Source organism: Arvicanthis niloticus, chromosome 7, assembly GCF_011762505.2.
Source record: "Arvicanthis niloticus isolate mArvNil1 chromosome 7, mArvNil1.pat.X, whole genome shotgun sequence".
NCBI lineage: Eukaryota > Metazoa > Chordata > Mammalia > Rodentia > Muridae > Arvicanthis > Arvicanthis niloticus.
This window is the reverse complement of record NC_047664.1, coordinates 65,701,089-65,723,919: the sequence shown is the minus strand read 5'-3', so window position 1 is coordinate 65,723,919 and position 22,831 is coordinate 65,701,089. Positions and strand designations below refer to the sequence as shown.

Sequence of the window (22,831 nt, the reverse complement as noted above, 5' to 3'; positions counted from 1 at the left end):
GTCTGGGATAAGCCCACGGAATGACCTGGATATCCAAAGAATGGAAGGAACAGAACCTTAGTGCATTAGGAGACATGTCAACCTCACATCAAGAGAAGGGTCATGACCCCACAGTTCCTCTTGCTGATCAGGCCGCACAGGCTCTGATTTTAGAGACTTCAAAAGCAGCAATGAGGGTGGTGTAGTGTGTGCAAAGCTCTGAGCAGAGAATGGGGGAAGGAGCCAAGGACTTACATCTAGGAAGGGCCTCCAACTCCCAGGGAGCAAATCTATCCCCAGAAAAGGCTTTAACATTACATATGAGCAAATGAGAAACAGGTGAGGGAGTTACACACTGAGTTGTGGTTCGAATGTCACCAAGTACACAATAAATACATGCAGTTTCTGTATCTTTTTATTATTATTATTTAAGGAGTGGGGTGCAGGTGGTGAGCCCCTAGAACCTGCTTACCGTCTTTACCTTCAAGGGCCTGCTGAGCACAGGGCATGCAGAACTCAGTTTTCTTCCCCCACTGAGGAGACGCTGTTATCATTCACAGGATCAGACATTCTCTATCAGGAACATTCCTAGAGAACCAACACAGAAACCAAGCCTGACGAGATAAGGAAGGAGACTGCAGCCGACAAGGACTACTGCTGGGAACCAGCCCACAGCTGGTTGGCTCTCCCAGGCCCGATAGCACTCCAGTGTGGCCAGAAGTTGAGACTTGCTCAGGCTGAACTCCCACTACAATTAAATTCCATCTACCAAGAGGGAACGAAAGCCTCTGAATCCTAACCACACTTTTCAAAGTGACACTCCATCTTGACTTAAAAAGACAAGAGGGAAAATAACATCAGAATAAGCCCGGGAAGGGTAGGGTATGAGTGGTGTGCGAGTCAACGGCCTCCTTTAGATGCCGTTCATATGCACTGCACAGCCATCTTGTACTACTGTTAAAACATCTGCTCTCTCAAACCCAGCAGAGGATTTCTGGGTTCCTTCGGCTGTACCAGAGAACTTTAGGTGCGGGTGTCTTCCTCTACTGCTTGCCAGTACAGATGCTTGCCACCCTTTGCTCCACAGTGGACCGCTCAATTTACAATTATACCTTTGAATTGTTTCCTAAACTGGACTCAAATGGCCCACCACTTCTTTAAAGAATCCCTCCTTATTCCCTGGTTCCAAGTGCTTTGCTCACACTTGGCAAGAGGCTTCTTTCTACTCACTCCTTTCTGCCAACTTTGAACCGTCAGGGTGCACACTATTCATCCCTCAGCATGAGCCCAGGTCTCAAGCTGGTCAAGCCGGTACTTAATCCAGCCAGATCCTACCCAGCAAGGCTCTCACCCCAGCCAGGCTCTGCCACTGGGCTATCTCTGAATCTACTCATTGCTCTCCACACATCCTGAGAGCAGTCTTCTGCTCAAGGACCCTCCTTCTCTAACCTCTACCAAAACACAGGTATCCTCTGTCCTGGAGGTCCTCCCCAACGGAGTGTGAATAAACTAACTACCTTACCTCACTCAGCTCCCCTGCAAACAGCACTCTGTCAATCACAGGTATCCTGAGTCTCCCTCCACCTAGAACATTCCTTCCTCCATGCCTACACTCATTCAGTTTCTTCCATAACTCCTGGGTGGCACCGTTCACTCATTCACTCACTCACTAACCCACACACCCTGCTCATTTTAGAGACCAGGTAAAGAAGGCACAAAGGGCTAGAGTGACTGGCATCAAGTAACAAACTCAGGTGCACAGAACTAGCCAGACATTCCCAGTCAAGGCTGTTTTCCCAGTCATAGACTCACTCTGCTTTGTCTGATGATGCAGGGATGAAGTAATCTTTGGTGACAGATTTCCTTATTTGGCTTAAACCCCCAAGCCTCCAAATAAATAATGATAATAATAGAAGAACAACACATGCCCTTGTGCCTAGAAACATGATGTAGGGACGTCTCTGGGACCCAAACCTTACCAGTTTTTCACTCCATGCTTAGTAGCAGTGCTTCGTGAGAGTGAAGATCTTCGGCACCCACCCTGGATCAGCTTGACAGACTTGGGGCAGAGTCACCCTTCCCTCCACTCTGTTGCCATCTACCCACTCCAGATGAAGCATGCACGTACTAGAGCAATGCAAAACCCACACACCTCAGTCAGCACACAGGTGCTCCAGGTCACTGCAGTCCCTTCTAAATACTCACACCCAGGGCATATCTGTGGCTCATGAACGGAAAACATGCTGTGTGTTCATTCATTTATGTGTGAAGGTATGCACACATGCACGTATGTACAGGCATGTGAAAACCAGACGTCAATGCCAGGTGTTCTCCTCTATCACTTGACAACATTTTTTTAAAGATAGATTTATTTTTGTTTTATGTGATGGGTGTGCATATATGTTGGTGCACCACAAATGTGCAGCAACCTCACAGGTCAGAAGATAGTTTCAGGTCCCGGGGAACTGGAGTTGCAGACATTTGTCAGAACTCAGTGGATGCTGGGAATAAAGCCCGGTCCCTCTGGAAGAGCTGTTTTTAGCTGCTGAACTCTCTGGCTCACTTAGTTTTGAGACAGGGTCCCCAACTGAACTTGGAGCTCACAAACCTGAGTCAACTAGACAAGCTAGCCAATGAGGCCCAAGGTTCCTCATGTCTCAGCCCCCATCCTACCCCATCCTACCCCATCCCACCCCATCCTACCCCATCCTACCCCATCCCACCCCACCCTACCCCATCCTACCCCATCCTACCCATCCCACCCCATCCTACCCCATCCTACCCCATCCTACCCCATCCTACCCCATCCTACCCCATCCTACCCCATCCCACCCCATCCTACCCCATCCTACCCCATCCCACCCCAATGCTGGGATCACAGGCTTGGATTCACTCACAATGAGACTCCATCCGCATGGGTGCTAGGGACTGGACCTGACTTAATGCAGCTAGCCCTTTACTAAGCCCTTTGCTGACTAAACCATCTCCCAGCCCTCTGGAAATAACATTTTAAAAGACAACTCTATGTAAGACAACCATCTACAGGTAATTCTGATTCTAATTACTCCTCTGCACATACCTGCCTTCTCTAGGTAAGGTCTCACTTGGTGTGCACCATGGTGGACTTGCACAGTAAGTACCAACCCACACAAAGAGTCTGGAGCAGGCAAGAATCTCAGCAAATGTCTAAAGTCACCATACCAGTCCATTGAACAGGAGGTGACGACAGAACATCAGAGCAGGGTTGGGTGCTCTCCTGGTCTAACACAGGATACTTTTCCTGGAAGAAAAGCCATCCACACACCACACACCACACACCACACACCACACACCACACACCACACACCACACACCACAGCCTCTAGTGTGGATTAACACACTAGAGAGCTGCCTCAGTGTAGTGTTCTCTCATGTACACCAAAATCAAGTGGAACGGACTGAAACATCAGGGTGATGTAAATTCCTAGGCATTAGTCATGGATTTCCAGAAGTGAAAATATTTTAGAAATCCTTCCACTCACTTGGAAACTTGGGAACATGGCTATTTCTGGAACAATAAGAAGGCCTTGACCATAGTATGTCTACTAGTAGTATTTCATGCTTACCATATAATTTGTTAATAATCAAAAGCAAGGAGCCAGTAGCTTATTACTCATAAGTGGGTTTTTGTTTATTCTGAAGCCAAATTTGAAAACCTTGACAATAGAACAGTCACAAATGACTGTAAGCAAATACTGTCTCAAAGATCTTGGGTTATTTTCACCTAATGACTGGTTTCCTTTGGGTCCACCCAGTAAAAATAACTTCCTCAAAATACCATTCTTGGCTAATTCTCTGCCTTTAGCAGGCCTACAAATGTAAACTTCACCCAACAAATAAACTTCCTTCCTATTTTTATAGTTTTCCAAAATTGGTGTGTCTTTGTCTTTGGTTGGCCAACTTTTCTAGTTTAAAAATCTTGGCAATACCAGTATACCAGGGTGGGAAGGCAGGAGTGGGTGGGTGGGGGGAAGCACTCTCATGGGGGGAGGGAGTAGGGGGCTTCCCAAGGAGAGACCTGGAAAGGGGAAAACAATTGAAATGTAAATAAAGAAAATAGCCAATTAAAAAATCCAGCAAAAAATTAATCTTCAAAAAAAAAATCTTGGCAGTAAAAACTTCTTCCCAGTATACTGAGAGTAAACGGAGCAGAAACTGTAGAGCCTGGTTCAGCAAAGGGGGAAGGCACAGAGTTGTGACCTTGGACAATGACATTCAGGCTCCAGGTGGCAGAGACCAGTGTAATTCTCTGCCCCAAGTTCCTCTTATCTGATCTGAGCGAGCTGATGCCTGACCAGAGCATCGTGTTCTCGTTCTGTCCTACTGACAGAGCTTCTGGTTAACTCCAGCACCATCTGACAAAGCAACAGGCAGCACCTAAGCATGGCAGCAAGCACAGAAAGATACAGGCAGCACTAGTCGGGATTCCCTGTCAGTGCATGGGTGAGGGGGTGGTCGTGTACAAGTGTGCATGTGGGATTACATATTGTGCATGCATGCAGAAGCAGGATCGGGTTAGAGGATGCCAGGTGCCATGTTCTGTTCTGCCATTCTCTACCTTATGTTTCTGATGTGGGGGGTCTCTAACTGAACCCAGAGCTACATTCCCAGGGCTCCTCCTATCTCTACCCCACACAGTGCTGTGGTGGTAGGTGTGCACATGCTAATACCGGGATTCTCACATGGGTGTTGGGAGATTTGAACTCATGTCCTCAAAGTAGAACACCAAGTGTTCCTAGTCACTGAGCCACTTCCCTGGCCCCTAGCTGTAAACATCCTAGCTGTAATCCCCTCAGCCACAGAGGGCTCCATTTTTCTTATGTTTAAGTAGAGGAAGAGCTGTGATTGTAGCTCAGTGGTAGAGTGCTTGCCTGGCACCCACAGGGCCCTAGGTTCAAGTCCCACCACCATTAGAGAATAGCAATGGTAACAATAGTAAATGAAAAGAAGAAACAGAGCAGGCAACTGCAGTCTTCTCTACCCACAAATGCCATGAGGTGGTGTTGATGAACCATGCTTAAGTGGTAATCTGCCCAGGAATTGTTCTATACTAAATAGCTAAATGTTAAGTAGCCTGAAGGAAAACTATTAATCTCGTTTTATTGACATTTAGAAACAGTGAGACAGAACTGACTCCAACGACTTGATCCCTCTTATTGGACATGGTGGAAGATTTATGATTCTGGTCCAAGCTACAATCCCAGAAACAGATTCCACATGAACAAGAATGCAGTGGTCATTCAAAACCTTGTGCTCCTCTATCAGCAACTGGGACCCAGGAAAGTCTAAGACACCCAAGCTGAAGAGACTGACTGGAAAGATTCAGTTGTATCAGTTATTTCTATAAATCCAAGCTAAAGAAAGCTTGGCAAGCGACACGTGACGGTGCAAACCCACAATCCCTGCACTGAAGGTCTAGATAGGAATCCATGAGTTCCAGGCCAGCCTGAGCTACAGAGACAAGGATAAGGAAGGAACCCGGAAAAGGAAAGAGGAGAGGGAGTAAAGAAGAAGGGGGTGGGGTGGGGAATCCAGTAACCAATACAATGAAAACTCTATTACCTGGAAACTGACCTCTTGGGTCTACCTCATTGCCCATAACATCCTTCCAATCCTGACCCATCTTTAACTTTCCATCATGGTTTCTTTCTGTCTGGCCAGGAACTCCTGATATGTAAGGAAACTGAAAGTATGTTACCCACAACTAGCTTCACCCTTGTATACCGATTTTCTTTTTTTGTTTGTTTGTTTGTTTTGTTTTGTTTTTTGTTTTTTCAAGACAGGGTTTCTCTGTGTAGCTCTGGCTGTCCTGGAACTCACTCTGTAGACCAGGATGGCCTCGAACTCAGAAATCCACCTGCCTCTACCTCCCAAGTGCTGAGATTAAAGGTGTGCGCCACCACCGCCCAGCTGTATACTGATTTTCAAAGGCAGGCTAGAGTTGATCATTTTATACCTTCCTCCTAAGAAAAGGAGTTCCACTTCTCTGTGAACAAGATCCTTTCCAAGTTCTGCCAACCTGGTTTCATGAGAAAATCTCCTACCCAGACAGCACAGCTATCACAGATAAAGCCTGATGTACTTAGAGCCATATAACTCAACCTTTAATCTTAGCAGTTATGACTTGTGTTGTTCAACACAGTGACTACAGCTAGTAATGCATCATACTCTTGGGAAGAACTAAGACAACAGATATGGAGTGTCTCCCCATAAAAATAGTGAGGATGTAAGATAAGGTGTACGCCAGTCAGCTAGATTTAGTCATTCTGTACTGTAGATATGCCAAAACATCATGGTAGGTATAGTAAATATAACTTTATCTGTCCATAAAAGCATAACTTTAAAAATAGTTATGATGGGGTAAGAGGAGTGGCTCAGCGCTTTAAAGAGCACTGGTTGCTCTGCAGAGAACTAGGGCTCAATCCAGCGTCCACATGACTGCTATCAACTCCAGTTTCAGGGGATACAACTCCCTCCTCTGGCCTCCACTGGCACTGTACACATGGTGCATAGACGTACATTCAGGCAAAATACATCACATAAAGTAGAATAAATAATTTTTTAAATGTTAAAATGGCTTTGATAAGTTACCTAGCTTCTCTAAATGTTGGTTTCTTTATATTCCCCATGCACACAACAGCAAAACACATATGAAGAAGAGCCAATAACCACACTAGGATCATCATTACTCCAAGAGTCAGGAAAGTTATGGAACTTGACTACTCCCATTATAATGGCTGGCACACATAAAGTGTTCAGATATGTAAACATCTCTTCCTTTCCTTGGTGTTTTAATGCTAACTCAAGTTTCCCTCCTCTTAAATGCCCAATATAGGTAATGCTTTTCCAAACAAAATCAATTACCCTTATTGAACAAAAGGAAATACATTATACATGTAGCTCATTTCCTATGAGTCTTCCTGGAAACAAGAGAACTAAATAAATGGACCAGTGTGTCACCACAGCCCAGTGGCAGGGAACACTGCCACACTGAACCCCAACAGGTCTCACACTTTCTACCTGCACACAGTTCACACAGCCTGTCTCCCAGACCATAGGCTTCATGTTAATGACACCCTTCATAGGTCAAAGGTTCTCCACTCACCCCAACCATTGCTCATAATCCCCACCCACCCCTGTCCCTTTCCCATGCCCATCATGATCTGAAATCCACAAGCATGCACTTATGTGGTCAGATGAAGTTATAAGGAATACAATACATTGTTCCAAAGATATGCATAGCTTTGACTCACAAGTCAGCAAGACAATATTTAATGTATACACAACCCAGGGACAAGAAATTTGGGGTTAAGTTTAGCCATAAACTAGTTATGAGAACTTAGTGACCAAAACTGACTTCATTGCTCTGGTTCATTGCCAGCTTCTTTATGCAGAAAAGAGCAAACAGAATCACATTCAAAGCTCCGTTCCACTTACTTTGAACAACAGGACTAAGTTCCATCAGAATTACCACACGTGAGCCACAACCATTAACAGGATGTGATGCGATGAAAGAAAAGGCTCCTTCACTTCTGAATCTACCCAAGTCCCAATATTAAAATAATAGGCCTTCCCCAAGGTTAAAAAAGACTGGTGTCAGAAGGTGCAAGCTACTAAAAGTGGAAAGCAACCAACAGTCTTCCCCCGCTGTGACAGCTCTGAAAGACAAGAATGTGGGAAAGGGAGTGGAAAGATGATAAGAGCCAAAGGACCAGGAAATCTGTCAAACTGTCTCTCATAGAAATGAGAGTGAAGCTTCTTCACTCATGATACCTCTACAATATGGTTGCCTAAATGAGACCTGAACAACGACACCGATAGACATGATAAAGCAGAAATCCCATGGGGGCTCTACCCCTAGACCAATAACTACATGTAACTATGGGATGCTGAGAGCTGAAGAAACAGTCTTCCACCATGGAGGAGCCCCATAACTGATTATCTAACACCAAGTAGTTAGTCTTGAAATCAGAGGCATATTAGCACTGAATGGATTCAGCAGGTTGTATCCATGTATTTAGGAATATGAAATAATATGAATATATATTCATATATATATATAATGTATATGCATATGTATACATATGTGTATATATAAATATATATGCATATGTATACATATGTGTATATACGCATGCCAGGGATATGAGAGGGAAGAGATGGAAAGAGGAAAACACATGGGAGGCGTTGAGGAACAGAAGGTGGGAAGAGTATACAGGCAGCAACCACGGATTTGACCGTTTAGAAAGAGGACACAAATGTGGGGCGTGGGAAAGGGAGGTGGATCTGAAAGCGGTCTGGGGAAGGGGTTGATTAAGATCAAAGCACATTGTATGAACGTCTCAAAAGAACTAATAAAAAATGTACAGGAGGGGAGTAAAAGGAAAAAACAAGACTCGTCCAAAACAAGTCACAAGGTTGGACTCACAGCCATTCTCAACCTGTGGGTCTCCACCATTTCAGAAGGGATCAAACAAACCTTTCACAGGGGTCGCCTAAGAACATCAGGAAATCACAGGTATTTACATTAGAATACATAACAGTCACCAAATTACAGCTTTAAAGCAGCAACAAAAATAGCTTCATGGTTGGAGGTCACACAACATGAGGAACTGTATTAAAGGGTCTCAGCATTCGGAAGGTTGAGAAGCACCGGGTTGGAGCTATGGCTCAGCACTTAAGAGCACTTGCAACTCTCGCAGAGATCTGAGTCTGGACCCCAGCATCCAGTCAGGTGGCTCACAACCACCTGTAATTCCAGCTCCACAGGATCTGGCTTCCTTCTACACTCATATGCACACATGCACGCACACATGCACACATGCGCGCACACACACAATTTAAAAATAACAAATCTTTTTTTTTTTTTAAGTCAAAAACAAGGCAGGCAGACTTAGAAAGCAGCCCTGAATAGCTCAGGCACAGCAGGAAACCCCCACTAGTGCTTCCTAACCATGCTTTCCCATAACCTACCACATTGTGACCTCTGTTTACCCTTTCCTAAGGATCTCACTCGGACCTCACCTTCCCTTCTCCCCATCACCCTGGCTGAGCCATGCATACACAGCCATAGTCAAATTGCAATTAACCTTTCCTCACAGGTCTCCTCCTCCACCTAAACTGCAGGATGCTCAAAGGATGGGAGAGTCCTCTCATCTCTGCTCCCTCAGCACCTCACACTGTGTGTGTAACCATCATCCACTCACCCCAACTACCCATCCAACCAGGTTCTAACAGACTACGGTTACAAATGGTCTTCAATTTCTATGCAGATTCTGATGTTAGTCAAAAATAGATTTTTACAAACAAAAGGAAACAAAGAACAAACAGATATGAAGGGGGTTTTTTTTTTAGACTGAAAAAACAGGCTCAGCAAAATTGGCCTGGACAGTCTGGGTCAAAATACGCCAAGAGAGCTCACACATCTCTCCTTGTTATCACACATGACAGACACAGAATAATCTGCAGGAAAAGAGCATGAACACTAGGAAACGACCTTCCCATCTTATTTCTTTTTTCAAATAAATCTAACAAAACATTGTTGAATACTACATTCCTGTTAAGATTATCAAAACCCAGCTCACGGCCTTAGCTGTCATCTTCCTCAGAGAAACATTTGCACCATGTGATACGAGTGGAAGCCAAGAGAACATGCCAGTTGAACTGAAAAGAAGAGGCGGGGTCCCAACAGACTAGCCTGTATCCCCTGTGAGCAGAGACAAGACATGCTAACTAAGAACGGAAACAGACAGCTGGTTCCAGCTGCTGGAGAGCACACTGGCATCACACTTTGTCTCAAAGGATCTAGGACTTCTTCCTTACCATGTCACCATGACCAACTCTGAGCGTCCTTCCTTGTTTGGCACAACCCAAAGAGTCCCTCTTGGGCATTTGTCCCTGGCACTTTGTAACTGCTCTGCTGTCTACTATGGTCAGTGTAACACGTGTGCCATAAAACATCTCTGCTACACACACACACACACACACACACACACTTATTAACATTAGACCACCAAACCCAGGCAAGGACACAGAGCAATGGGAACTTTCCTAATTGCTAACAGAAATGAAAAATGCACAGTTTGAACATCCCTCACAAGAATAAATGGACTCTACTGTGTGACCCAGAAATGTTCCATAGTCTCTCCACCCCAAAATGTAGGAAATGTATGCCCCCAGAACAGCCTATGAATGTGATAGTAGTAGCTTTAGTTATAACTGCCAAAACTGAGACAAAACTTAGACACAATTAAGGTCCTCTTCTAAAGGGAAATGAGTCAACCACAACCAGCCAAATAATGGAATATTATTAAGCATTAAAAAACCAAAACACACAAACAAACAACGCTCTATTAAGCTTAGGGGCTGTGAGGCTGAAGATGGTGCAGCTGTCAGGAGCTCTAGCTGCTCTTGCAGAGAACTGGAGTGCGATTCCCAGCACCCACATAGTGGCTCACAACTGCCCATAACTACAGTTCCAAGGGTTCTGATGCCCTCATCTGACATCTGTAGGCACTCACCCGGCCCACATGCATGCAGGCAAAACACACATACTCATACAATAAAAATTAAAAAACAAATGAGAAAATAGAAAGGTATATTACTAGATAAAAGGAGCCAATCTGGAAAGCTGTACATGCTATGATTCCCACTACACGATGCTCTCCATAGGCAAAAAATACACAAGTAAGAAAGATGTGTGTTCATCACAGGTTCAGAGGGGAGAATGGACAGAGCACAGAGGGTTTCAAAGGCAATCAGACTGCTCTGTAGGATGCTGATGGCTGGGACAGCTCACTATTCCTTCTGTCCACACCCAGAGAGCAAATCCAGTGTAGGGGAACTGTGAGGAAGGTGTAGGCAGGGCTGGGCAGAAAACCTCTGCATTGTCCACTCAATTTTTCTCTGAGACAAACATCATTTCCTTCTTATTTATTGTATCCTGACTGCCTTCAACTCCCCGTGTAAATTGAGCTAGCCTCAACCTCCCAACGATCTGCCCACCTCTTCCATCCCAGGTGTTGGGATTAAAAGCCAGGAGTGTCACATCTGGAAGAAAGGAGGCAAAGTATCATTTTCATCAAACAAGACTCTAATCCCTAAACTGTGACAATATTCTAATGTTATGTTGGACAAAGATAAGTACAAAGAAGAGTGAAGCCCAAAGACTTTGAATTTAATAAACTGAATGGTTACTACATTAAAAAAAAATTCAAAATTTAAAAAAATTTTTTAAAAAGGCAATGGTGTATGAGGTACAAACTTTTTCTTCCACTCTGGTTCCCTAGACAGCCAATTTCAAGATCACTGATTTTCTTTTTTAGGTTTCTCTTGCAGAGGAAACAAAAAATAATTAAAAAACAAAATACAAAAAGAAAAAAAACAACAACAAACCCAAGTGAAATCATGGAATATGTTTTAAAGAGAACAGGAGAGCCTGTTACTCACAGTGTGGTCCCCAGAGCAGCCACACCATCTAGACCAACCACACCACAGCCACATTACCTGGGATACCCATGTGACTCACACACACTGGGACAGAGCACCCATGCTGGTTTTCACAGTGACTTCAGACTAGCAGAAGAGCTACAGTACTTTATTAACTACAGCACAAGGCATCTCCCACAGCGGACCAACAGCTTACAGTCGGAGGGAAAATAAGCCATGGTCTTTACAGGGTCCCCACTGTCCTGGGATAAAAGCTTTTCTGAAGGAGGCCGCATTTCACATGTGTCCAGGTGCCTACACACCTGTCTAGCCTCACCTGAGCTGATGCAGTGTCCCCCACCTACAAGAGACTGCAGTCCCCACACCATACATACTCCAGGCTTTCCCCAGGCACTTCTAAGTCTGACAAACCCAGTCCCGCCCTTCCCTTCCCTTCCCGTTATTCTCTACTCATTCAATGAATGATTAATCAGAGATGCCCCAGGACAAGGCAGAGGATGGAAGGGTTTTGGCAGAAGTGACTACTAGGATACAGACATGCAGCCTAAGATGAGTTATCACACTCATCCAAGGAACAGACTCTGATTAACCTTGTTGTCATGAAGAGCCCTGCTCTGGGCTCTGTTCTGCTGGAGACAGTCTTCACTGAAGCAGTCCTTCAGTCTCTCTTCATAAGCACAGTCTACGCTGGAGTTATCAGCCCAAGACAGTCTGCATCACTACAGGCAGAGAGAAAGTCTACCCCATGGCTGTACTTAAGAATGGCTCGCTCCAGCTGGGCTTAGCAGAGGCAGCACATTTTCCAAGTTCAAGGGATGGTTTGACTATTATGAAAGAATTCTTCACTCCTTATTCAACTTAAGCAACCAGTAATTAAATGTAGTATTAATATAAAGAAAGCATCTGTGCTTTAAGGCTACATCTCATGGACAAACCAACACAGGACTGACTTCAAGTAATGTTGTCAGGCGGTGGTGGTGTACACCTTTAATCCCAGCACTTGGGAGGCAGAGGCAGATTTCTGAGTTCGAGGCCAGCCTGGTCTACAGAGTGAGTTCCAGGGCTACACAGAGAAACCCTGTCTCAAAAAAAAAGACTGCAGTGTTGCCTATATAAACACTGGAACAGAGCACAGGTGGACCCCTCCCAGGAAGGGGACTCTGAAAGTGGCTGTGTTGTGTTCTGGAAAATGGAAGAACAAGTCCAGCTGATTGCTGGCACCCACAGTGGGCTACTTCAGCCCACAGAGCACCTCCATGGTGAATAAATATGAGCTGGGAGCCAGGACAGGACTTGCCTGAAGGCTGTGGTTAGGAGCAGCTGATCAAAGAACAAGACACACTTGTACTCTTGAACAACAAATTGCTCTAGGAAAGCAGACTGAGGACAGCCAGCAAGACAGAACATTTCAAAAGCTGAAAAACAACGATTCGGCCTTCCTTCCTCACTACCCAAGTCTAGGTTAACACCGTCACCTCCTAACAGAGACACAGCAGCCCAGCCTGAGCACAGTCCTAGAAACACCCTCCACAGCTCGCAGCAGTGGACAGCATCACTCTTTTCCTCCCATCTCTGGCTCTCCACTGTAATTAGCGGCAAGTCCACACCCAGCCCAGTATTTAGAACGCTCATTCACCTGGCCCAGAATCCCCTCCATGACCTGGAGTGACCTCTCTGTACCAGCTCCCTGCTGCTGGGCCCCAGAGCAAGCTTAAGTGCACGACTCATCCTACCATCCTCACAATTCTCTCCTCCTCTTCCTAGCGCTGACTGCCAGCTGAAACTACCTTATCATTTGCTTCTCATCTCCTGATTAGAATGTAAAGACCACAAAAACAGGGAACTAGTCTACCTCTCTACAGTTGAACCCCACCCCACCCCCAGCTCCTCACAGCAGCCTAGCAAACAGCAGATGCACTCTTAAGTATCCAACATTTATGTGCCTGTCAACAAAGACAAAATGTAAAAAGCTTGGTTTTATTAATTAGCATTCAATTACTTAAATTATTCCTTTCCTAAAGCATTTTTAAATATTTGCCTTATAAAACTAGGTTGTGAGCTACACCTGCTGGCTCATGTCTTTAATCCCAACACACAGGAGGAAGAGGCAGGAGGATCTCCATGAGTTTACAGAATGACTGCCCTGCCACACACGTGTGCAGCCTCAGCCCCCCACACACACATGTGCAACCTCCCCCCCACACACACACATATACTTCAGAAGGCAGAGGCAGAGAGATGGAATGTTTGAGGCTAGTCAGGACTATATAGTGAAATTCTGTCTCAAAGACAAACAAAAGTGAAAAGCTTCAACGTGCACAGATAGGTTTTTAAGGACAAACCTATTGTGTAAAATGAATCTCTAGTGCATGAGTTCTGCCTGGGACACAGACAGTACCCAACATACACTCTCTGAATAAATGAGAAGACCTGGAAAAATAATACATGACCCAAACTCATAGGAAAAGACCTTGAGTTTGAGACACAGCAAAGCTGCCTACATTTTTATAAGCCACTTTCCATTTTCATTTGTCAACTGATATATACACATACACTCAATATCCTGTGATGCTAGCAACAGCCCTAGTCACGACCCTTATGGGCAGGCAGGTTTTCTGAGGTCAGCTTTCACTAACAAACACGCAGAGGCAAAGAGTCCATCATCAGACAAGCTCCAACTGTCTGGCTGGGGGAGCCTCTGCAGGTTTAGCCTAAAGCTGACAAGGCTTGAGACATTCCTTTGTACTTTTTTATGGGGGAGGAGAGACAAGTGTCCCCAGGAAGATTCATGAAGAAAACTGTACTTAAAGCCCTGCCCCATCCTTTTATTCAGTGCACACCAGTACCCATGCTCTAATTCATGTCTAAAAGCGGAGCAGTGAGCAATGGTGTGCGCATTTAAAAACAAAACTGTTAAACCATACCCCACCTAGGCTGTATTCCTTCATCATTAAATTGCTCTCTACACACAAGAAAGATGGCAGTCAGGTGTCCATCTGCATCAACACCCACACACACGCACACATGCACACACGCACACTCTCCCCTTTTCCTTCTCTGCCAGGTGCAGAGCCTCAGTTCCAAAGGTCAAAAACGGAAAAGAAATCAGCTGAATGGTACGCAGGTGTTGTGTGAGGCCTGCGCCTGTGTGCGTCTGAGGGATCTTAGGTGTCTGAGGGATCTTAGGTGTTGTGTGAGGCCCGCGCCTGTGTGCGTCTGAGGGATCTTAGGCATTTTAAAACTGAATATAAAAGCACGTGCCCAATGTGTGTGTTAGCTATGCCTCTGTCTCCAGGTTTAGCCCATTCTCTACTATTAAACAGAAAGTCTTCACCATAAACCAAGTACGTACGGGTCTGCACAAGTCCCCATAAAATGAATGTCATTCTTACAGTTGGTAATCCCAAAGTAGCTTTTTTTCTTTTTGTGTTTTTTCGAGACTGAGTTTCTTGAAGACTAGACTGACACACCTTGCTACAGAACTGAGGATAATCTGGAACTCCTGACCATCCTCCTTCCACATCAATGCTGGGATTACAGGTATGCACCACCACACCCCAGTTTATGAAATAAGCTCTCAAAAATAAAAGTCACATTCTCCATTTGCAAAATAACACTGGGTGAAAAAATTAACTCAGGTTGTAATTTATAATAATTGCACCAGCTACAGGAGGTGAAATATATAAATATTATGTATTTGTTATATATGTGATATATACATTGCTGGGCATGGAAGCATACAATTTTAATTCCAAGACATGAGAGATCAAACCAATTTACTGGTGGATGGCTCTCTGTCAGTCAGAGGCCATCTTGGTCCACCTAGCCAGTTCCAGGCCAGCCAGGGGTACACAGTAAAACCCTTTCTCACTTTCTCAAAAAAAAAAAAAAAAAAAGTGACAGATAAAGAGAAATTTGCTTAAAAATACTGAGTGGGATTTTGTTTTGTTTTTGTTATTGCTAGCATAAGGTTTTAACGCCAGTTCAGGAACAGCATTGTCCAGAATCAAAATCAAGCTATGAGCACACAGTGTGGCTGTCTGAACTCTTCAGAAGTACCACCTCTTGAAGGAGGCTGAGTCTTCACAGAGGTCTTTGGGGCTATTTGAAAAAGGTTTTGGTCAGCAACAAAGTAAACAAAGGTCCTTCTCACTCCTCCGTGAAGGACTAAGTAAACCGGTACCAGAGAAGTAAAGAAGACTAAAAACACAGACGCTGTAGCAAGTTTTTTCTTTCTTTCTTTCTTTCTTTCTTTCTTTCTTTCTTTCTTTCTTTTTTTTTTTAAGAAACAGCAGATATTTAACAATTTATTCCTTGCTGGTGTTGGAATGAAACATCTCTGTGAAGCCCAATTCTTCCTATTACAGTACAATATTAATACCAACAATAACAATAAAACAACTCAGGTCTGCACCTGAAGAATATACATACTCTGAATCGCTTCATAAACTACGGTAATACTATTTTTTAAGTTTAGCATTACATAGAAAAATTAAGAGATGGACTGAAGAGATGGTTTAGTGGTTAAGAGTACTGACTGCTCTTCCAGGGTCCTGAGTTCAATTCCCAGCAACCACATGGTGGCTCACAACCATCTGTAATGAGATCCAATACCCTCTTCTGGTGTGTCTGAAGAAAGCGACAATACATATATAGATATATGTATTGTATATGTATATACATGTATATACATATATATGTATATACATATATGTGTGTGTATATGTGTGTATATATATGTGTGTGGTGTACTAACACACATATATATAAAATAAATACATTTTTTAAGAAGTTAAGAGATTCTTTAAAAACAAAAGTATAGACATTATCATTTTTTCCCAGTAAAAAATTATACTTTATGCACAGGCTCAAAATTTTTCTCCAGACCCTCTCAATGTAGCACCAGCGGCTTCTTGGAAGTGATTGTGGTAAGGACTCGGTGTTGGAATGATGTTCCTTGGTGTCATCTCATAACTAACCCTTATCTAGTTTCTGTCTCCACTTTACTACCCAAATGACAGGCGAGGCCACATCTGCTCCCAAAACAACAGGTATTCAGAAAAATGTAATTAGGAAAACAACACACCACACACGCGCGTGTACACACATACACACACACCCCGAACGCCTCACATAACTAGAGATATAACCCTACTTAGTTACTACCTATAAAGAGAGACAAGCTAACTCAGCTACACACACACACACACACACACACACACACACACGAGAGAGAGAGAGAGAGACAGAGAGAGAGAGAGAGAGAGAGACAGAGAGAGAGAGACAGAGAGAGAGAGAGAGACACACAGAGAGAGAGAGAGAGAGAGAGAGAGAGAGAGACAGACAGACAGACAGACAGACCGACCCAGACCAGACTCCACATGAGGAACTGGGCGTCTTTCATTGCTGGGAGCAATGCCTCAGTCAAAACACACAGAACCCAGGCAAGGCTGGAGGGAATCCTGGCAATTCCGCCAACTTTTGTAGTTTAAGCAGCCGTGCCCCGGCCTGGATTTCTAAGGCTCGGCTCTGAAAGCGCGGGTGTTGCAGTCATAAAACTTTGTGCAGACAGAAAGTTACATTTCACACGCTTAGATCTCGGAGTTTGTCCTTTAGAAAAACAGCAGGTTAAAAACCTAAAGCCAGGCAACATGCTCGGCGACCCACTCCAGCTGCCCCCAAGCAAAGAGGATCCAGGACAGCAAAGTCGGTTCCACAGTCCGGGACTACACCTGGGGCTCGGGCTGTGCCTCAGTCTCCCCAGCCGGGGAACGGGCGCGACGCCTTCTGGGAGGCTGGCTCGCGGGCTGAGAGGAGGAATGAATGAAAAGTAGTTCGGCGCTCGCTCAAACGGCCTGGCGTCCGCCTCCCCCCGCGCCGCGGTCCGGCAGTTGGAGGCCCCCGGTAGCTCTAGCCCGCCGCCGCCTACCTTGGCCACCCAGCTGAACAATGGTGACATCGCGGGCCCGGAGGCGGCTCCTCGCCCGTCGCTCCCGCTCACACGCGCCGGCCCGTGGGCCTGCTGACGGCCGGGGGCGGGCTCGGGGCGCGACAGGGTGCGGGCATCGTCCCGAGACGGCGGCTAGCCTGCGGGCTCCTCCTCTCCCCGCGCGCGTCACAGCCCGAGAGGTCGCGCCCGCCGGGCAGTCGGCGAGAAAGGGAAGTGGGCGGGGAGCGCGGGGGGAGGGGGCGGAGAAGCAGGGGCTCCTCCGGCCCCGCCCCTCGGATGGGCACGCCCCGGCCCCGCCCACCCGGACCTGCTCACGCGGGAAGTTGGGATGTGCAGGGGTCGCCCCCTGTGGACGCCCCGGGTGTTCAATCCCTGGTAACTGAGGAGGGCTACGACTCTCCCGGTCTCCGGGGCTTTTCGTACAACTTCAGAAATCTTCGTCTCTCGCTTTCTTCCTCTGATTTGATTTTAAAAACCACAGAATTGGGGAGAACGCAAGGCTGCCCTGTTTTCCCCGGGGTGGATCTCTCTCCTCTCCCGTTTATCCTTCTCCCTCCTCTTGTTTCAAAACCAGAGTTGGAACAACAAGCATCTCAGCTTTCCAAGGGTTGCTTCCGACCCCACCGCCTTTCTTCCTAACTTCTCGGGATAGCCAGGGACAAAAGAGGCAGTTTACCCAGCCCCTGGTACTTTTAAGTATGGTATGGCTTCGTAAAACCCAGCTACCTTGACAGAAATGGTGCACGGGGCAAGGGGCTTCTCCAACCTGGAGGTAAAGGGTCCTTTTACAGGTCAGGCAGTGAGGCAGGGTGAGATCATGGCTGCTACAAGGGTTAAACTGACTTTCCAATCCAGACGCTCCCAACTTCCACGTTAAGAAAATAAAAAGTCCAAAGGTCTGTGGTACCTGATGCAGGAGTGCTCACAGTACCTCCTCCCACTGGCCAACCCAGCCCATGAAGCCTCTTCTTTCCACTTTGATTGTAAATGACCTTCGATATATTTTAATACTCACCAAATATTTAGCATCTTAGCAATTACTTGTTATCTGTTGCCACTTAACATGTTGTCCCCAAATTGATTAGTAACAAATCCTGTGGGTGGGAACTTAGGAGTCTAAGTGGGTGTCTGTGACTTAAGGCGGAGTAAGGTTGGGCTGCATGTATCCCAGGCCTGAATGTGATAGAAGAATCCTCCGCGCCAACACAACAACCTTGGGAGAGTTGGACCTTAGGGGCTCAGTGACTTGCTGTTCCCCATTACAGATGCCGGTCATCACTCCGCACCTCAGTATGAGTGTTCCAAAGCGGGAGTCAGTCATTTTGTTGAATTAATCTCCGACATGACATCTCAGCCCTTCTGCATTTTATTTCCTTTTTTTGTTTTGTTTTTGGTTTTCGAGACAGGGTTTCTCTGTGTAGCCCTGGATGCCCTGGAACTCACTGTGTAGACCAGGCTGGCCTCGAACTCAGAAATCTGCCTGCCTCTGCCTCCCAAGAGCTGGGATTAAAGGCGCCACCACAGCCCGGCTTGCATTTTATTTCTTAATGCAAGGAATGAAGCCCATTCAGTTTGGAGGAGATTGCCTGAGGACATGCAAAACAACAGGAGAAGGCATTGTTCTCTTTCCCCTTCCTGGTGAAGTACACACGCAGAAGATAAAACCATAAGGACGTGGACAACATCAAGAATAATAGCATTTCAAGGCTCAATCAGAGTCATATAAAAGGAACTAGGTGCATCTTTGGAACCTATGGGGCCTTTGCTCATTAATCGGTGACATTCCCTGGAGATCACCCAGAAGCATGCATGGAAAGGGTTTGCAGCCTTTTAGCCAAATCGCCCTCCTGTTATCCCACAACATCTGGAACAGATAGAAAAGAAGAAAGCTAAAAGCTCTATTCAAGTGAGAGCCTTTCTCTGTGACCTCACTACTCAAGGTGAGTACTGGACCAACAACCTCAGAATGGACCGTCAATCCATTAACAGTACAGAGGTTCAGCCTTTCTCAGTCAGGACTATCACTGTGATACGTATGTTTTGGCCTTTGTCCACAGTTACCAGTTCATAAGGCCTTTCCAAAGGGCAACTGTAGAAATGAATTTCTCTTCTCCAAGAGAGGTCATGGAAACTCTTAATCTGCCCCCACATTCTTTCATGGATCTGGCCTTAAAAGAGCTCTGACCTGTCTATTCTTGTCCAATAGCAGGTCAGAACAAACAAACAAAGAAGCCTCCCTCATTCCGGATGGGACCTGCCCCATGTCTGGAGGAAGGAATGCTTGCTGCTCAGGGAAGCCATGAAGAATAGTAACATAGACAAGCTTTGTTGGGTTTCCCCAACCAGTCTATTAGTAATCATGACCATGTAAAGAGGGCTCCAAAAAACCCCGATGGACAGGGCATAGCCTTTGGATCATGGAACATACAGAGGTTCCTGGAGAGTGTTAGGCTTAGAAAAGGCAAAGAGCTTCACATGCCTCCCCCAAAATTCACTCTGGCATCTTAGTACAGCCAATAAAGCGGTGGTTCTCAACCTGCAGGTGGAGACTCTACAGGGGTTGCAAACCAGACATCGTGTACATCAGATATTTACACTGTGATTCATCACAATAGCAAAATTACAGTTATGAAGTAGCAATAAAATAATTATATGGCTGTGGGTCACCACAACATGAGGAACTAACTACATGAAAGGGTTGCAGTGTTAGGACAACTGAAAGCCACTGCTATAGAGAGTCCGTTGATAGCTGGTGTTTCCCTGAGTTGCACCAAATCAACTAAACCTGAGGAGGCGGGTGTGGGAACCTTAATTTATAGAAGTTGGGTCAGAAGTTTAGGTAAAACAAATCTGGGATGGGAGGGGGCACACATGTAATCCCACCAGTCTAGAGGTTGAGGTAGGATCATGTATTCCAGGCCAGCCTGAGCTATATAAAGACCTTGCTTCTAAAACCAAACCAAACCAAACCAAACAGATAACCAACCTAGGGTTGCAAGCTGGCTTCTAATTGGAGGCAAGTTATCGAAAGGACTGAGTTTCTAATCTGTTGTATTGGACACAGCCAGGTACAAAGCACCAAACAGAATAGGATTAGAGAGCACCCAGCTGGTCCCTCTACAGCAATATCAATTGCTTGTCTGCTAGGAGAACAAAATCCCCACACTTTGGAGGTCATAGAAATCTATACAGATTGAGGGCAGAGGAAAATGAGCAGTTCGTTTTTTCTTAGACATATCCAGCGACTAGTTGACACATGAGCATTAGTCTTTAAAATACATTGTGAATGAATTATAAACCAACGGATCCTTGAGAAAATAGTTCCAGTGAGTTCAGGATGGTGGGAAGTTTGGGGTTGGGGGGCACACTGGAGAGTTTCAGTGTGAGTAGACGGTTAAAAAGGACCAAAGGACAAAAGCTGGACAATGGTCGATGTCATCGTACACTGTCACCCCAAAACTGGCCAGCATCATGAAGCCACGCTGGAGAGTGGAAGAGGACACCCTAGAATTGTCTAAAGAAGCGCCTGGAAGTAAGTTTTCTGCCAAAGAAGATGAGCCTGCTAAAGAGAGCTTACATAGCATTCAAGAGACTAAGGAGTTAAATACTAAACCAGGTGTGCTGGCGCATTGCCAGTATTCCCAGCTACTGGGAAGGCTGAAGCCGGAGAATTCCTGAGTTTGAGGCCAGCCTGGGTAATATAGCAAGAGCTTTGTAATTAAAGCCCTAGCATTTCTTAAAAAAAAAAAAAAAAAAAAAAAAAAAAAAAAGGAGGGTGGGGGCGGGGTGGGAGAGATAATATGACCAAATGCTAACTTGTAAGAGTTATGAGGAGAAAGTGTACAGACAGGTGAAATAACAGACAGGAAGCCTTCATTGCTTAAACCCAGACTCAGGTTTATGTATGCGCATCCAGGATACAGGGTCAGGCACACTCTGGTCTGAACTTGCCTTAAGTTCATATACTCAAAGGCCTCCCTCTGAGCCAGGTCTCTTGGCCTGGGCCAGGAGTGGACAGAGTGCTTCCTTCATGGGAAAGCAGGGGCTTTCGCATGGAGTGGTTTGATAGGGATGTGTGGAACATTAACAAAAGAAATTCTCTGTTACACTCTGGAAGTTCACTAAAAGTAAAGTAGTAACATCCCACAACGTCAAATACAACAATTTCCCTTAAAATGCCACCTTCCCTCACATCTGAAAAACATAACGTCTGCCCTCAAAAAAATATGCCTCCTGGAGAATATGTATCCCACACTCTCATGGAAGTCTGTATGCATCCATCGCAGGTTGCAGTCATGTGTAACAGCTCTCAGGCAATCTGAATGTAGCCAGAACTCACTGCTCGAGGAGGCTGGTGGTCCTTGGCTGTCTGGCTGTCAGTCACGTATCGTGGAGGTGGGGGATAACAGATAACTTGGCCTCAGACCAAGATCAAATCCTTAGAAACCTTAGAGGGAAGGTGAGTTATACAAGCACTGGGAGAGTCACGAGGGAAACAGCAAGGAACGAACGGACAGGAAATGTGTCTCAGAGATCGTGTGCTCTGACATTAGCACACTCCATCCAGTCAGTTGCCAGGCAACTAAATTTGGCTGGAAAGGAGAGATTATTATTGATGCTGACTTCTAGGTTTACTTAAAGCCTGGATAAGATTTATGAGATGCATCATATTCGTATTCTAGTAAGTGATCTATCAGGATTGAGAGCCACTTCCACAGTTCTCTAAGAGGGGGAGGGAGTGGATAGGAATTACCAACTTGATAGGATCTAGAATCACCTGGGGGACCAACCTCTGGGCATGTCTATAAGGAGGTTTCATTAGATGAACTGAGCTGGGAGGAGCCACCTTAAATGTAGGTTTGAACCATCTATCCCATGAACTGGGGGTCCCACACTGCAGAAACTAGAGAAAGCCAGCTGAGCGGCAGCTTTTATCAGCTTCCTGGCTGTGCATGAGATGTGACCTGCTGTAGGGCGGTGGGCTGTGAGAAGCAGCTGGGTGCTTGGTCAAGAACGAGCTTGGAACCCCGGACCATTATTGGACGGTAGGAGTTCCCTCTGCTCCCAAGCCCTGGTTCTTTTCACTTAGCTTCAGCCCTCCAACAACCCCTCCCACAGAGAGGTTGCTGACCATCAGTCAAGAGGACCAGTGAGTGCTTCAGGCTCTCCCACATGCAGATGAGGTATCTCCAAGCTCCCAGACCAAGCCAATAGGCATTATCTGCTGCCAGGCCCTAACCCACCCCAAAACTGTATATAAGGGCTCTATTTAGGGGAAGTAAAGCGCACTCAAGAATCATCCTGGTGTCCGAGAGTTTCTGTCACAAGAGCTGTAACACTTGGAGAGAGCTCTGCTCTCCCAGAACCTGCCTGGGACACCAAGCTGCCTCCTTGCCAGCTGGCCGGTTTCTTATC

At 45.7% G+C, this 22,831-nt stretch overlaps 1 protein-coding gene across 7 annotated transcripts in view; it reads right to left on the bottom strand.

Annotated features, from left to right (window-relative positions):
* Positions 1-22,831, bottom strand: part of Tbc1d1 (TBC1 domain family member 1) — a 180,973-nt gene that overhangs the window by 98,510 nt on the left and 59,632 nt on the right. The window contains exon 1 of one of the 7 annotated variants that reach the window (XM_034508892.1): positions 17,396-17,715. The exons of 3 other annotated variants lie outside the window; for them this stretch is intronic. In XM_034508892.1, coding sequence (XP_034364783.1) covers positions 17,396-17,425 — 30 coding nt within the window. In that variant the 5' untranslated portion in view covers positions 17,426-17,715. Of the gene's footprint in view, positions 1-460; positions 563-17,395; positions 17,716-22,831 lie in introns of those variants that run through there. 3 more of the 7 variants (XM_034508891.2, XM_076938530.1, XM_076938529.1) reach the window with 3 other exon arrangements.